Genomic DNA, 16,972 nt, shown 5'->3' on the forward strand with positions numbered 1-16,972 from the left:
CTCTACTGAAAGATAAGCAAGAGAATGAAGACATCCACTCACTGACCTAGACTCTACTGCACTGAACTTCTCATAAAAGCAGGCAGATGAGAATTCTTGTACAGGTGTTTACACTTTAAAGATCCCCTGCCTTGGAATGGCTGGACGGATGGATTTTTGCATTCAATAGATAAAACTGAGTTTTAAAACAGAAGGTGGTCCTGTCTTTTTTATTCACCTTTGTGGCCCAGTCACTAGGAATATAAACATGAACCCTACCTTGGCCCTTTAAAAGAAAAATCTCAGAAGGATAGCTCTGTTAGTCTTTAACTTTAAAAACAACAAGTAGTCCTGTGGCACCTCAGAGAGTAACAACAAAATATAGTATCAGAGGGGTAGCTGTGTTAGTCTGAATCTGCAAAAGCGACGAGGAGTCCTGTGACACCTTATAGACTAACTGAAGTGTAGGAGCATAAGCTTTCGTGGGCAAAGACCCACTTCGTCAGATGCATGTAGTGGAAATTTCCAGAGGCAGGAATAAATATGCAGGCCAGGATCAGGCTGGATATGACGAGGTGGATCCAATCAGGGAGGATGAGGCCCACTTCTAGCAGCTGATCTGGAGGTGTGAATACCAAGAGAGGAGAAGCTGCTTTTGTAGTTAGCGAGCCATTCACAGTCTTTGTTTAATCCAGAGTTGATTGTGTCAAACTTAAAGATGAACTGTAGCTCAGCAGTTTCTCTTTGAAGTCTGGTCCTGAAGTTTTTTTGCTGCAGGATGGCTACTTTTAGATCTGCAATTGTGTGTCCAGGAAGATTGAAGTGTTCCCCTACAGGTTTTTGTATGTTGCCATTCCTAATATCAGATTTGTGTCCATTGATTCTTTTACGTAGGGACTGTCCAGTTTGGCCGATGTATATAGCATGTTGGCACATGATGGCATATATTACGTTGGTGGATGTGCAGGAGAATGTACCAGTGACAGTATGGCTGATCTGGTTAGGTCCTGTGATGGTGTTGCTGGTGTATATATGTGGGCAGAGTTGGCACCGAGGTTTGTTGCAAGGATTGGTTCCTGAGTTCAAGTTATTATGGTGCGGTGTGTAGTTGCTGGTGAGAATATGCTTCAGGTTGGCGGGTTGTCTGTGGGCAAGGACCGGCCTACCTCCCAAGGCCTGTGAAAGCGAGGGATCATTGTCCAGGATGGGTTGAAGATCACTAATGATGCGTTGGAGAGGTTTTAGCTGGGGACTGTAGGTGATGGCCAGTGGTGTTCTGTTGGTTTCTTTCTTGGGCTTGTCCCGTAGCAGGAGGCTTCTGGGTACATGTCTGGCTCTGTCAATCTGTCTCCTCACTTCCTCGTGTGGGTATCGCAGTTTACAGAATGCTTGTTGAAGATCTTGTAGGTGTAGGTCTCTGTCTGAGGGGTTGGAGCATATGCGGTTGTACCTCAGTGCTTGGCTGTAAACAATGGATCGTGTGGTGTGTCCGGGATGGAAACTGGAGGCATGCAGGTAAGTATAGCGGTCGGTAGGTTTTCAGTATAGGGTGGTATTGATATGACCGTCACTTATTTGTATCGTGGTGTCCAGGAAATGGACCTCCCGTGTAGATTGGTCCATGCTGAGGTTGATGGTGGGGTGGAAGCTGTTGAAATCATGGTGAAATTCTTCCAGAGTCTCCTTCCCATGGGTCCAGATGATGAAGATGTCATCGATGTAGCGTAGGTAGAGAAGGGGTGTAAGTGGACGAGAGCTGAGGAAGCGTTGTTCCAGGTCAGCCATAAAATTGTTGGCATATTGTGGGGCCATGCGGGTGCCCATAGCAGTGCCACTGGTCTGGAGGTATATGTTGTCACCAAATCTGAAATAGTTGTGTGTGAGGATAAATTCACAGAGTTCAGCCACCAGTTGTGCTGTGGCATCATCAGGAATACTGTTCCTGACAGCTTGTACTCCATCTGCATGTGGGATGTTTGTGTAGAGAGCCTCTACATCCATGGTGGCTAGGATGGTGTTTTCTGGAAGATCACCTATGCATTGTAGTTTTCTCAAGAAATCCGTAGTGTCACGAAGGTAACTGGGAGTGCTGGTGGTGTAGGGTCTGAGCAGAGAGTCCACATAGCCAGACAGCCCTTCAGTGAGAGTGCCAATGCCTGAGATGATGGGGCGTCCGGGATTTCCAGATTTTCCACAAACCTGGTAATTAAGTCAGGCTGGATGTGTCCCAGTCATAGCATGTGATATGGAGATGCAACTGGTAAAGCCAGGGAAATTGTAGCTGTGAGGGGCAGTGGAGTTCCATGAGCAAGTGCTTAGAGCCACAGGATTGCAAATTAGGAAATCCTTAATTTTGGCACAGACTCCCCTTGAGGCCAGGGGCAAGTCACTTAATCTCGCTCCTCAGCACCCTTAGCTGTGTAACAGGGACAATTCTAATGATTCACCACATCAGACTGCTGTCAGATTGAACTTGCAAGTCAGAATCTTTGTTGCTTCTGTCAAGAGATCTCACTGTGCACATCAAAGGCTGCTTGTGTCCCTCCAAGCTCTGTGTGTGTCACCTTCCCATCCTCCCCCCCCCCCCATTTCAGAGACTATCTGCAGCCTCCCCCATCTCAGTCTTTCACCCCAGGCCAGAGACTCTGTGTCCCCCATTTTCTCTCCATGCTAAGGTTTTTGTGTGTGTGTCTTTTTCCACAGAGTCACATACTTCATTGCTTTTATTGGCTAAGCTGAATCCCTTCTCCTTCCCATTCCAGATCCCTGCTTCCCACCCTACTGGTCTCCAAGTCCCTGTTTCCCTTTCCTCTCCACACAGTGCACTCATCCCTGCTTACACCCCTGGCAGCATTAAGAGGGAGCTCTTGGGGAGGAGTGGGGGTGGGAGACAGGGAGAGCTGAGTAGGAAAGAGAAAGCAAAGACCAAGGTGAGAGGGGAAGGGGTGGAGATGGGCAGGAGTGATGTGGGAATTGGGGGAATGGAGGTGGAGAGAAAAAAGGGACCTGGTCCTAGAGGGGAGGGAATGGAAGTTGTGTGGCATGGAGAAGCAGAGACCTGGAATTGAATAGTGGAGCAGGGGAAGGGAAAAGAAGGGACGGCGGGGGGAGGCAGAAACATGGAGGTGGGGGGTGGGGTGAAGATGAAGCAGGGATCTCCAGCCCAACCTACAAAAGACATGAAGTAATCTCCTCAGAGCTGGCCGGATTCCTTCTTGCACGAGGTGGAAGTGTCCAGGGTGCCCTGTAATGGTGCTGAGCGAGGAGAGGGTGGAGGTGCCACTGCTGTGTGGGGAGCTGAGTTTGTCTGTCTGTCTGTCTTTGAGTTTTCAGATTTTCACCAGAAATCAGTAGGCTTCTGCCTAGAATATATAGATTAGATTTGGTTTTCAGGCATTAGCAAACAGAGAAATGCCATCCAGTAGTTGAGTGTATAGGGTCTTGCTTCACTTGTCCAATTACTAAATACAGGTAAAGCATTTATTGGCAGAGAGAGCATGCTAGAGCAGGGCTCAGTGCTTATTAATCTCTTACACCACATGTCTGTGTACAAACCCAAGACGGCTTGGTAGGTAGAAATAGTGAGGGTTAGTCCAAAGGGCTTGCTCATATTGCTCAGCCTCAGGGAAAGAGATAAAACTTCCATGTGATCTTAGACGGGAACAGGTCATTTCTGTGCCCAGCTGCAGAAGAAGGATAATTATACTTCCTTACCAAACAGTGAGGCTTAATTAATACACATTTATAAAAAAATGTTTTGATGTCCTCAGATGCAGGCTGCTAAATAAATGCTAAATATTAATACTGAAGTCATACTTATATTCCTGGGACTGACTGAAATTGTAAAAAGTACCTTGAGATCTGGTCTTCTATAAACAGATGATACTTTACCCAGCAATAAAATACAGATGCTTCTGTGGTGCAAGGGGAAAAGAATGCAAGATCTAACTCATGTGCTGAATGTAATAACCCTAGTGGTTCCTGATCAGTAAATACCCCAATAAAAGATTCTGTCACAGAATTTCTAAGAGTTTTTGTTGCAGATAGGCCAGGGAAAAGCCAGAAAAAGATACACAAATTGCAAATCACAATTTGCGTATCTTTTTCCGCTTTTCTTCCGAAAGAGTCTTTTCCAACATTTGTCCCATCTACATGGAGCCAAATGTTGGTGGGGGGGGAAAGGATCTTTCGGAACATCCCTTCTTCCTCATAAAACAAGGTGAACAGGGATGCCAAAAAAAGCGTCTGCTTTTCTGAATTTTTTTTCAGAAAAGCAGATGTGTTCCTTGGACATGGCAGAGCTTTTCCGGGATATCGGAAAAGCTGTACCCTGTAGACATAGCCAAGGACGCCTAACACAGGTATGCCTCAGGCACAACCATCCTGGAGATTTTTTTTCTGTGCTAATGATCTACTAAACATTTGCTCATTGCTGTGCGATGTATAGGATTGCTCATGATCTCTGAGTCTGCAGATATAGTGAACTCTGCTCTCTGAGGAGGGAAGGGGAGGGCTAGTGTTGGGGGTAAGGACTGGATACCTAGGCGTCTGCTGTTTTACAGAGCCATATGACTTGGACTTAGTTCCATCAAAATGTTTCATGCTATGGGTAAAAGTACATAATTTCCAACAATAGCCTAAGCCATTTTAAAAGCATTTGCTAAATGCTCCATCCTTTGTTCCTAGGGTCTAACTAAAACAATCTCCATTGAGAGAGTGGGCAGCTAGATACTGTGATGGAACCTTAACAAATACTGTAGACAGACAGACAGAACAAGGTCCCTCTCAGAACAGTAAACATGATAAAATAGTGCCTTGCTAATACGCTTATCTGATGTGAAATCCTTTTGTGGGTGCTTTCTCTAGATGTCTCCCTCAAAAGTATCCCTGACCGCCAGAATACATAAGGCATTACTGCAACCAGCATTCCTTATGTGGATGTATTCTGGATCAGAACAGAAATTAGGGCTCATAAAAAGTTTCAGAATACAGCAGGTAAAAATATTCTCAGATGAGCTTCCTGGAGGTACAGCATGCACATAAACATTTCAGCTGAAAATTGCCAAACTATAGAGTGACTAAAAATGTAGCAACAAGTGCAAGTTTTGGGTTCAGCCCCAGGAATCTGGGCTCTTAAAATAACTGCACATAGGACATTGATAGAATTTAAAGTCTCTTTACTCCAGTAGCAGGCCAAAGACAATCTGACATAACACAGCATCTGTTTCTCCTACTTCCTCTTTTACTTGATCTTAGGTCACAAGTACTATAGGGTTAACCACACTTGCTTGAGATATAAAATAGAGTAAATGATTGCTAGGGGTGATGGTCAGGTAACTGTTATCAGACAGCGAATGTATATTCTTAGCTGATTGCTAATATAATTTCCTTAGTGTACATGGTGATTAGTCTATCCATGGGTGCTTAGCCCCAGGCTCATAGCATAGAAGTCATATGCAGTCCTGATGCTCCAAGAACATCTTTGGGACAGCTACAAAATCCCAATTTTTCATTTCATTAATCAAACTCCAAAACGTTTGTTCAAGAATATTACTATACTATAACGAATAGTCTAGTAGCACCTTAAAGACTCACAAAATAAGTAGATGGTATCATGAGCTTTTGTGGGCAAAACCCACTTCTTCAGATGACTAGAGTATTAAAAGTCCAGATCCAAAAATAAATAAGGGAAAGGGGGGATGGAGGGGCGAAAAAAGACAATGAATAGATTAACTTAAAAAACAACAAATGGTCTGGTAGCACTTTATAGACTAACAAAACATGTAGATGGGATCATGAGCTTGCGTGGGCACAACCCATTTCTTCAGTCTTTAAGGTGCTACTAGACTATTTGTTGTTTTTTAAGTTTTTCCTGTTACAGACTAACTCAGCTACCCTTCTGAAGCTAGTGAATAGATTGTTCAAATTACAAGAGGCTGAAAAGAACAGTTAGCACCCCTATTGTCTTTATGGCTTGACCTCAGCTCTCACACCCTGGAACCCTTACTCTGCTTACGCTACATTGATGACACCATCATATGGATTGACAGGAAAGAGACCCATGAGGAATTTCACAGGGATTGCAACAACTTCCACCCCACCATCAACCTCAGCCTGGATCGATCCACTTCCTTGATACTATAGTACAATTACATGATGGACAAATTTCCACCACCCTATACCGGAAACCTACCAACTGCTATGCTTACCTTCATGCCTCTAGTTTCCATTCCAGACACACATCTCTAGCCACACTCTAACATTTAACCAGATTTGCTTCAATCCCACAAAGACAAACACCTACAGGATCTATATAGAGCATTCTTAAAACTGAAATATCCACCCAGAGAAGTGAAAAAAAAGATTGACAGAACTAAAAGAGTACCCAGACATGAACTACTTCAAGACAGGCCAAAAAGAGAAAATGGAATTCTACTTGTCATCACCTACAGTCCACAACTTAAATCCCTCCAACGCATTATCAACAATCTACAAACTATCCTGGAAAATGACCCCTCACTCTCACAGGCCTTGAGGAAAAGGCCAGTCCTCACCTACAGACAACCCCCTAACCTCAAACAAATTCTTTCCAGTAACCATGCAATATATCTCCATCATAATCATCCTGGAACCCACCCCTGAAATCAGCTGTGGTGCCAACTCTGCCCACATATCTACACAAGTGATTTCATCAGTGGACCCAACAACATTAGCCACTACGTCAAGGGCTCATTTAACTGCACATCCACTATTGTGATCTATGCCATCAAATGCCAGCAATGCCCCACTGCAATGTATATTGGCCAAACTGGACAGTTTCTACGGGAAAGAATTAATAGACATCAATCAGATATCCAAAAAGGCAACACACAGAAACCTGTTGAGAACACTTTAATCTTCTTGGACACTCATTAATGGATCGAAGTCACCGTGTTGTTTCAGGCCAATTCCACAAGCCAAATACACAGAGAAGGGATGGAACTTTAACTTCATTTACAAGTTAAATTCTTGTCAGATTGGAATGAACAGAGATATCAGCTGGCTCCCACACTACCTTCCACATCCTAATGACTTCACCAACCAACCAAACTCTGGAGGTGCTAATTGTTCTTATCAAACTCGTGTAACTTGAATAATCTATTCACTGTCTTTTTTCCCCCTTCCTTTCCCAGCCCCACCCCCCTTCCTTCTTTATTCTTGGATATCTGGATTTTTAATACTCCAGTCATCTGAAGAAGTGGGTTTTGCCCACGAAAGCTCATGATACCTTCTACATGTTTTGTTAGTCTTTAAGGTGCTACTAGACTATTTGTTGTTTAAGTTTTTCCAGTTACAGACTAACTCAGCTACCCCTCTGAAGCTTATACTACATACAATTTGTTGCGTTTATTAGGAACAAACCATCTAGTGGAATAAATGTGCAGTACGTTAAACAGTATTTGGAGTGAAGAGAAAAGTCAAATGAGCAAAGACACTCTCAGAACTGTTATTTTGTTTAAGGTGAATATGAGCGGCACTTGTTCCTAGTTTCATGATGAACACATTCAAATACAAAGTTACTATGGAAGAAAATCCTTCTCTCCAAGAACTATGCCCAGGTCTCTGCTGACATTTTTTGTTTTTGATATTTTATACCAGCATACATTTAAAAAAAGAGCACACTTGTCTTTGGTATCAGTATTTTTAATCCTTAAAAAAAAATTGCCACAAAGTGCCTCAGATCATGAATTTAAATGTATGATCCTGTACCTTTATCCCTACCTTCCAGTTTGAGAGGATTCCCTAGAGCTGAATGGAGAGCTAAAAGTGGGGCAAACTAGTAAAAAATGTTGGGTTCCAAACTCTCTCACATCAGCAAAATGCAGTGACCTTTCTGAAACTGTAGAGTGGAGTCACCACAGTCCTGTGCTTTTCAACAGCAATAGGAACAACCTCACCCCTGGTTTTATATTAAAGACCCAAATCTGGCTATGCAGAGTGGTGTGACATATTCTCTCTGTTTATTAGTAATCTGAATGACACAGAAGACTATGAGAGAACACCCTGGCCAGCTAGAGATTAATATCTACCATGTTTGCAAAGGGTCATTGAATTTATAAAAGTTTTGCTCTCAGCTGGTGAAGGGGTGTTAACAGCTGTGATGAAATATAAATTATGACTTTGTTTTTACACAGAATAATTTGGCAGATGCTGTGACACTGGATGGTGGCGCTATTTATCAAGCTGGTAAAGAACATAATCTGAAACCTGTGGTTGGAGAAGTCTACGATCAAGGTATGTGTACACAAAAGAATTGAGGTTTACGGTCTAATCTCTGGGCAAGGACTGTGTCTTCCTACATGTTTATGCAGTGGTTATAAATGAAGGAAGGTCACAGTGTGGTGATATCTAAGGGAAAGGAAACTGTCCTTTCATCAAAACAGAAATTTATTTTTCCTAAAACAACTATTAGCTCATTCTGAAGTCAGAGAGGAAAGGAAAATGACCAGATAGAGGAGCCAGAAGTGTGATTTGTTACATGCAGAGGTGGATTAAGATTTATTCAGGCTCTGGGCACACCCTAGCGGTAAAGGCCCCCCATATCCAAAGGGTGCCAGAAAAGAGAGGGGGCAAGGAGGACCACGCGCCCCTCCCCCCCACACTTTTTAACATGGACGTAGGTGCAGAGTGGGGATGGTAGGGTCTGTGCTTTGTAGTGGGCAGATCAGCTCTCCTGCTGTGAAGCACACTCTCTGCTAGTGGCACCCATCTTTTCCTGGTAACCTTGCCCCATACTCTGCTCTTCCTCTTCCTTCTGAGGCTCTGCCCTCTGGCCAGCCCAGAATCTGGAGCCAGACCAGGGAGTCCTGCACTCACCACCTGCACTCTTGGGCACCCTGTGCTCCCAGGACAGTCAGAGAGTCTGGAGCTCCCCACAATGGCATGGGCTCCATGGGTGGCTCTTAGCATGGCCTGGTTTTGGCTTCTGGCCTGGCCAGGGGTTGAGAAAGAGAAGGAGCATGAGGCAGGGTCACAGTTCGGGCACTGGTACCCAGATCCCTGCTACAGAGGTTCTAGCACTCTTTTGGTGGCTCCCTAATTGTCTGGAGCCCCTAGTCATGGGTCCCACAGCAGGAGGTTGGCAGGAGAAATGCTCCATTCTATTTCCCTTACTCCTTGCGAGGAGTAGGAGCATCGACGGGGTGGAGGATTCCCTCAGAATTCCAGTTATCAGGTTGTTACTAGAACCCACTAAATCGAACCCCAGAAAGATTGATCTCTGAGGCATCCCATCCACAGGTAGTATAGATGTGGCCTCAGATAAGTACAGACTGTAAATCTGACCACCTGTCCCTGTTTCACTGAGAGGGAACTCAGGCACAGCCTTTGTCTACATTAGCATGTTCCTTCAGTTATCCCTATTTCCATGGTAACATGATGGGACTGCTAGTGTAGGCAGCCCACTAGCATTTTAACTTCCCCTTTCCTCTTACTTAGCTAAAATCAGCTCTTCAAAGACACTGGCAGTTCTTCTTTGAGTGGGTGCTCATGTCCATTTGCGTGAGGTGTGCGCACGCCGTATGCGCAGTTCCTGGAGCGTTTTTTCCCCCAGCGGTACTTGTCGGGCCTGCAGGTTGCCCCCCAGAGTGGCACCGCTACAGCAGAGCATAAGTGCCCCTGCGAGCGCTCCCCCTGCTCAGTTCCTTCTTACCGCCCATGACGGTCGTTGGAGCTTTGCTGTCTCGTACAGATCCCAGCTAGGATAGTTTGTTCGCCCGTTGGCAGTTAGTTCGTTATTGTTGTTTGTGTATTGTAGCTGTTAGGTACTTAGTTAGAGAGGGAGAGGGTGATGCCAGGTCCACACAGCTTTTAACCTTGTGTGTCCTGTGCTAAAGGGAGGCCCCCACGATGCTTGTCTAAAGTGTCTGGGAGAGTCCCACCTTACAGACTCATGCAAAATTCGCCGTGGGTTTAAACTGTGTACGTGGCGGGAAAGGGATTCCTGCTTAAAGCTGCTGCTTATGGAGTCAGTTCTCCAACCAGCACCATCTAGAGAGCCCGCGGTGTGCAGTGCACCAGCTTCAGTGCCGGAGGCGCAACCGGGATCCTCCCGTACCGGGGTACCGAAGACGTCAGCACTGAGGCACCGGTAGCAGTCTCCGGCTCCAAAGGGTGAAGGACTCCAGGGGAAGATCACCCAGCCATAAGGCACATGGGGACCGGCACCATCGTTCTCCAGGCCTGGACTCTCCTGGTACTAGTTTTAGGGGCACGCAGAAGAGGAGGACTGACCCACCCTGGAGACTGGCGCACTCCACTCTGGAGACGTTCGAGGCAGCTCGTGAGTTCATCGGGCTGACGGCCTTGCCTCCATCCCCCCCCGTCCCCCAGGGGCCATGGTGGCACCAGTAGCTTCCTTTAAACCGGGGGCCTGGTCAGCACCAGTAACTTTGGAGGCACGGGCATTGCTGCCGGCACCGTCGTTGGTTGTGGAGTCAGTGCCTGCACCGACGGCGTCGATGAGGGCACTGGTGAATCACCGCACTGCACCGGTGGGGGCTGCTCCACTACTGGCACCAGCACCTGCACCGGCATCCGCAGCAGCACCTGCACCGGTACCTGCACCAGCAATGCTGGCACCGGCGCCTGCACTGGCACCGACAGCACTGTTAGCATCAGTCCCTGTTTTCGGTTTGGTACAGCAGTTGCCCGGCACCAGGGTCCCGGCACGGCTATTATTGCACCTGCCTGTACAAACCCATGTGGGAAAACTGGAGTCCATGGCTCAGTACAGGCCTACTCTCACTCCTGGGCAGCCCGTCACGGCACTGCCCTGGTTGGCGTCAGACTTTTCGAAGAGTCGCTGCGCTCTGTGAGTTCGTCTCGGGTTTCATCCCAGTACCGCTCCCATTCTTGGCACCAGCTGGTGCCACAGGAGTTCCAGCAGATGTGGCCCCCACAGGCTCAGCTGGCCTGGCCTTTTTGGATGCCCCAGGCCTATCATCAGTGGCAGGCCCCGATGCCACCCTCACATATGTCCAGTGTCTCTCAGAGAAGGAGCACACTGTCTGCCTCGCTGTCAAGGCCTCCTCCATCCTCCCAGGTGGACAGCCCACAGAGGCAAGGGGAATTAGGGGAAGTGCCTCCAGTGGCTACTCCACAACCCACTTGTGTGGAACCCCAGCAGCCGGTCCACTCTGCAGAGATGATGGAAGACCCCAGACCTGTTTGGGAGTCCTCATCATCATTGTCCCCCGATGAGGCCCTGGCAGAACTGGCCCCATCTATGCCGGCAATGAACGCCAGGTCCCATCAGGAACTGCTCCGTAGGCTGGCAGCTAATCTGGAGGTGCCGGTGGAGCCGGTGACTGAGGACTCCGACTCTATGGTCGACATCCTCACTGAGAATGCCCCCGCAAAGTTGGCCCTGCCGCTTAACAAAACAGTGGCTAAGATCACTGCTGCCTTGTGGTAGACACCGGCATCCATAACCCCCATGCTTAAGGGGTTCGAGAGGAGGTACTACGTTCTGCAGCAGGGCACAAGCACCACTATTCCCATCCAGTTCCAGGTTCGCTGGTGGTCCAAGCGGCAGTGCAAAAGGAGAGGCAAGGGCAGCCGGGGCTAATGCCTAAGGCCAGGGAGACAACGCACCTGGACTTGTTGGGACTCAAGGTTTATGTGACTGGTGGAGTCCAACTGCACATTGCTAACCAGCAGGTGAGGTACAGCAGTGAGGTCTCAGACACTATGCCTATATAACACCTGGCAGGTGATGGATAAGTTCCGGGACAGGCTGCCCCAGGATGGTAGGCAGGAATTTGCAGCTATGGCTACGGAGGGTAGGACTATCGCCCGTACAGCCCTGCAAGCTTCCCTCGGTGTGGTGGACTCGGCGGCTCAGACCATGGCATCTGGCGTGGTCATGCACCGCAGTTCCTGACTACAGGTGTCAGGGATCCTGGTTGATGTCAGTCCACAATCCAGGACTTGCCCTTCGATGGGAAAGCCCTATTCTCTGAGCACAGAGACTCCAGGCTGCATAGCCTGAAGGACACAAGGTCTACGCTTAGGTCACTAGGCATCTACACTCCAGCACCTCAGAGGAGGCAGCTTCTGAATAGACAGCCGGGGAGGCCTCGGTTCCAGGTGTCTCAACCGAAGTACTGGAGGCGTAGGCCTCGTGCTCCTAGTGGGGGTTTTGGCAGTGCAGCAGATGTCGTGGCTGCCCTTAACAGACATCGCCGCCCACGGGTGGACACGGTTAGTGGCGTTAGTCCGAAGGTCCGAAACGTTTACACGCCCGAACATCAAGTCCCTCCAGCGTGGCTTATCTATGGCTAACACAGCCTGAGCATGCTTGCTCGCAGGGGGTGCAGGCGGTTCTGCTGGGTAGCAGGAAACCGACTATCAGGTTGTCCTATGCTGCCAAGTGGAAAAGGTTCTCCCTGTGGGCTTCCGGGAATGGCATAGATCCATGTCTGGCCCCTCTTCCGGTGGTACTGGACAACTACTTCGACCTGCGTCAAGGAGGCCTGTCTACCTCATTGCTCAGGGTGCACTTAGCGTCCCTGTTAGCTTTCCACCCGGGGTTTGATGGCAGAGCCCTGTTTACGAAGCCGGTAGTCAAAAGGTTTCTAAAGGAGCTAGATAAGTTGTTCCCTCACATGCGGGCACCTGTGCCTCAGTGGGATCTGAACTTGGTGCTCACCAGGCTTATGTCCCCACTTTTTGAGCCCTTGGCCACATGTTCCCTTAAGGTAGTGTTTTTAGTAGCCATTACCTCGGCACGCAGGGTGTCTGAGCTTCGTGCCCTGATGGTGGAACCACCGTATTTGGTGTTCTCGGCGGATAGGGTCAGACTACGCCCCCACCCAGCATTCCTCCCCAAAGTGGTACTCATCATTCTATATGTCTCAAGACATATATTTATCCGTTTTCTTTCCAAAGCCACACTGCTCCCCTAAGGAGTAAGCTTTATATACCCTCGACGCAAAAAGGGCGTTAGCCTTTTACATAGACAGAACGAGGCACTTTCGCAAATCGTCTCAGTTGTTTATTGCTTTTGTGGAAAGCATGAAGGGGTTGCCGGTATCGGTGCAAAGGTTGTCCACTTGGAGCTCTTCAAGTATATGGGCGTGTTATGCGCACAGAAAGCCGCCCCAGGTTAAGGCACACTCCACTAGAGTGCATGTGTCCTCCACAGCCTTTGGGGCGCAAGTTCCGATACTTGAGATTTGTAGAGCGGCCATGTGGTCCTCTGTCCACACGTTTACGTTGCACTACGCGCTCACCCAACAGGCCGGGGATGCTGTTGCTTTGGGTTCTGCTGTTCTCGGTTCAGTTCTGTTAAAAAAAAAAAAAAAAGGGGGGGGGGGTTATATATCGTATGGATGATATAAATACCTCACTTGCGTTCCTTTATTATGTCATGTTATTCAGTTAAATAAATTTCTGGTTGGTTGTTCATCACCCTTGAGTTGTGTCTCATTAGGAGTGTATCTCCAACCCCACCTCCATATGGTTTCAGTTCGGGAGTCGCCTCATTTGAATGGACATGAGCAACCACTCGAAGAAGAAAACAGGGTTACTTACCTGTAACTTGTTCTTCGAGATGTGCTGCTCATGTACATTCGATTCCCCCCCTACCTCCCCTTCATCAGCGTCGCCAGGAAGAAGGAACTGAGGAGGGGGAGTGCCGGCAGGGGTACTTATGCTCCACTATAGCAGTGCCATTCCAGGGGACGACCTGCCAGCCCGACGGGTACCGCTGGGGGGAAAACCACTCTGGGAACCGCTCTGGGAATGTGGCACGTGCACACCTCATTTGAATGGACATGAGCAACACATCTCGAAGAACAACAGTTGCAGGTAAGTAACCATTTTTTTTTGTGCTCCCACCATTGTCATCAATGGTACTGGTGGAACTGCTAGTGCAGTTGGGTGTTGGGAGGGACAGGTGAAGAGAATTGTGAATGTAGACAAGCCATAGGTGACAGCCTGAAGTCTTCAGAGAATAAGTTAATAGTACTTGTACCATTAGCGTTCATGAGTTTCCTAGATTAAGACTCACAAGCAGGTAAATTTGAAATTAGACACAAAGTTTTAACGATGAAGGTTGTTAACCAAACTACAAAAGGAAGTGGTGGATTCTCCATTTTTTGATGTCTTCAGTTCAAGACTGGATGCCTTTCTGGAACGTATGCTTCAGTCAAATGCTAGTTATCTTTAGTCAAACACAAATTATTTGACTCAATATAAGGGTAATTGGTTGAATTTTAATGTCCAAGAGTCAAATTAGAGGATCTAATGCTCCCTTCTGACATGAAATTTTATGAATTTGTGAATCACATCAACCATAAACTGGTGAAAATAATGCCTGCCCCTTCATACTCGGGCCCTGATGCTATAAAATACAAATTAAATTAAACTAGAAAGTAATTATGGGGAGTTTCTCTTACAAATTAAAGTATAAATATATCTGCTAAGTAAAGCTTAATTTACAAAAACATTTAAACAGGAAGAAACAACAGGCCAAACTTATTACTGAGGTCAGTAGAGATGTACCAGAAATGTGAGCTGTGTGCCTTTTGAATATGGATGTGAAAGAGTATAAAAAGGTGCCAGGTCAATGTCTCTTATTGTAATTCCTTTACTACATAAGTTTCATTTTGTTTCCTTTTTGTTTCTGTGTAGAAATTGGCATTTCATACTATGCAGTGGCTGTTGTCAGAAAAAACTCCTTCATTAGCATCAACAGTTTGAAGGGCGTAAGGTCATGCCACACAGGCATCAACAGAACAGTTGGCTGGAATGTTCCAATTGGCTACCTCATTGATAGTGGCCGCATGTCAATGATGGGATGTGATGTTCCAAAAGGTAAGGGTTGCTGGGATGTTACCTGTTCTCCAGAGAGGCCTTGTCACTGAACATTGGCATGAATGTGGACTCCCTGGAGAGCAGAAGCACTCGCATAGACAAGAACCTTAGGTTCTAGCTGATTTTCCCCCCCTTGTTTTGTTGCGTGAAGCTGCTCAGATCAGCTTTTAGCCCAGTGTATTTAGTTACAAATCATTTTTAAAAACCGACAGAAACTGTTATCACTTTTTAAATGTATGCAGATATATAATTAAGGTTTGCTAAAATGTGGTCTTGCCATTTTGGTTTTAATTGCTAAAATATTGTTACCTTAATTTCACTTATAGCTGTTAGTGAATATTTCAGTGCAAGCTGCGTTCCTGGGGCCAATATTGTAAGTTACCCCAAATCCCTCTGTCAGCTTTGTCAAGGGGATGCATCTGGGCAGAACAAATGTGAGAGCAATTCAAAGGAGAAATACTACGACTACAGCGGGGCTTTCAGGTAACGTTTTAGTATATAACTTTTAACCTCTGTCTGTCTATGCTACTCCCGTTGCCAAGGGAGTAGCATATCTGACCTCCATTTAATTTTCAGCAAAATTCTGAGAACCAATGAATAATGCTAGTAGCAAACCTGTTAAAACATAGAGCTAAATATAGGCAAATCCATGGCCTGAATTTATAATCTGAGGTAATCTTAAAATAATTTCACTATTAGATTTTTTTTTCAAAATTAAAACTTCGATACACAGGCTAAAAGGGAATAACTGTTGTTTGATACAAGCTCTAGGTCTTATTACTTGGTTTGTGAATGGAAAGCCCATTGACGTTGGTTTCATCTTCATCAGTATTCACCTCCTGGGAAGTTGTATCTTGATATTCACCTAAGCACAGTCCATAAGTACATAACATGCTTGGATTTGATGCCATTTTAGAAAACACTGAAGAACCCTGACAGTTTTTAAACCTGAACGTTAGGCTTAGACCACAACACAGAAACCATGAGAAGCCATCCGTCTGCTGCAAAACAGCAGTTTTGAAACATTGGTTGAAGGTCTGAATGACTTTTCCCTAGCACCAAGAATACACCCATCTTTTCTACACTTTTTGGCCATCTCCCTTGTGACGGAGTGAGGTCACAGAAGACCCCTTGGGGGTGATTCCCGAGGTACTGACATGGCCACTCGCCTTCCCATTCTATGAGGCTTCTCACCGCCTGGTCCTGCTGGACCAGCTCTGCTGGTCTCCCACCCTGAGATCATTCCCCCACCCCTGAGAAGCAGTACAGATGCTAAACCTCTTCAGGTCCAAGGAGAGTGCAGTTTAGGGCCCAGCTTCCTGGGATACCACTCCCCAAATGGGATGAAAACACCCAATGAATTACCTGGTTAAGCTCCCTTTAGCAATGAAAGGGAGAATGTACATGCTGGTTGCCCCTCCAGGTAACAATTGTTTACACTGGGTTCGATAGAAAATAAAAGTGATTTTATTAAGTACAAGCAGTAGGATTTAAGTGTTAATAAGTGAGAACAGGCAGATCAAAGTAGATTACAAATCAGAAGAAACAAAAATGCTGAGCTAATTCTACACTGAAACTTTATCACAAACTTCTTCAAACTCACCCTTTTCCAGCTGCCCCTCTAAACCAGGATTGTGTCCCCACCCTCGGGTCTTTGGCTGCTTCCCTCAGGAACAGCCCAGCCAAAAGACAAAACACTCCTACCTTCCTAATCTTCTCGAAGAATTCCCTTACTGTATGGGGAGTCACCTGGCACCCAGAATACCATGGCTGTACGGGCTCAGTCGCCTTTTGTCTGAACAGCACGACTGAAAGATACAACCTAGAATCATTCAGGCAATATTCCACAAATGGGGAGTTTCTTACATCAAGCTCTTCGCAACCCACAAGAATCGAAAATGTCACCAATTCTGCTCCAGAGCAGGTTCTGACTAGGGATACCTTGGAAACACCTTTCTTATCACCTGGACCATACCACTGCTCGATCGCAGAGGATCAGGACCATTAGTTCCCTTAAGGGCTACTTGTTAGTTATTACCACATTCCATGAGCCAATTGATGGTTCCTCAATTTTTTCCTAGCCCATCACCAAATGATTTTAACAGAGTTCCAAATAATATATTCAGTGATTCAG

At 46.5% G+C, this 16,972-nt stretch overlaps 1 protein-coding gene across 2 annotated transcripts in view; it reads left to right on the forward strand.

The window, feature by feature from the left end:
• The window catches only part of MELTF (melanotransferrin), a 61,815-nt gene that overhangs the window by 7,669 nt on the left and 37,174 nt on the right, over positions 1 to 16,972 (forward strand). For both annotated transcript variants that reach the window (XM_006129846.4, XM_025188106.2), the window contains 3 exons: positions 8,154 to 8,253; positions 14,656 to 14,838; positions 15,165 to 15,321. In XM_006129846.4, the coding sequence (XP_006129908.2) occupies positions 8,154 to 8,253; positions 14,656 to 14,838; positions 15,165 to 15,321 (440 nt within the window). The remainder of the gene's footprint in view (positions 1 to 8,153; positions 8,254 to 14,655; positions 14,839 to 15,164; positions 15,322 to 16,972) is intronic.

This window comes from Pelodiscus sinensis, chromosome 10 (genome assembly GCF_049634645.1).
Source record: "Pelodiscus sinensis isolate JC-2024 chromosome 10, ASM4963464v1, whole genome shotgun sequence".
NCBI lineage: Eukaryota > Metazoa > Chordata > Testudines > Trionychidae > Pelodiscus > Pelodiscus sinensis.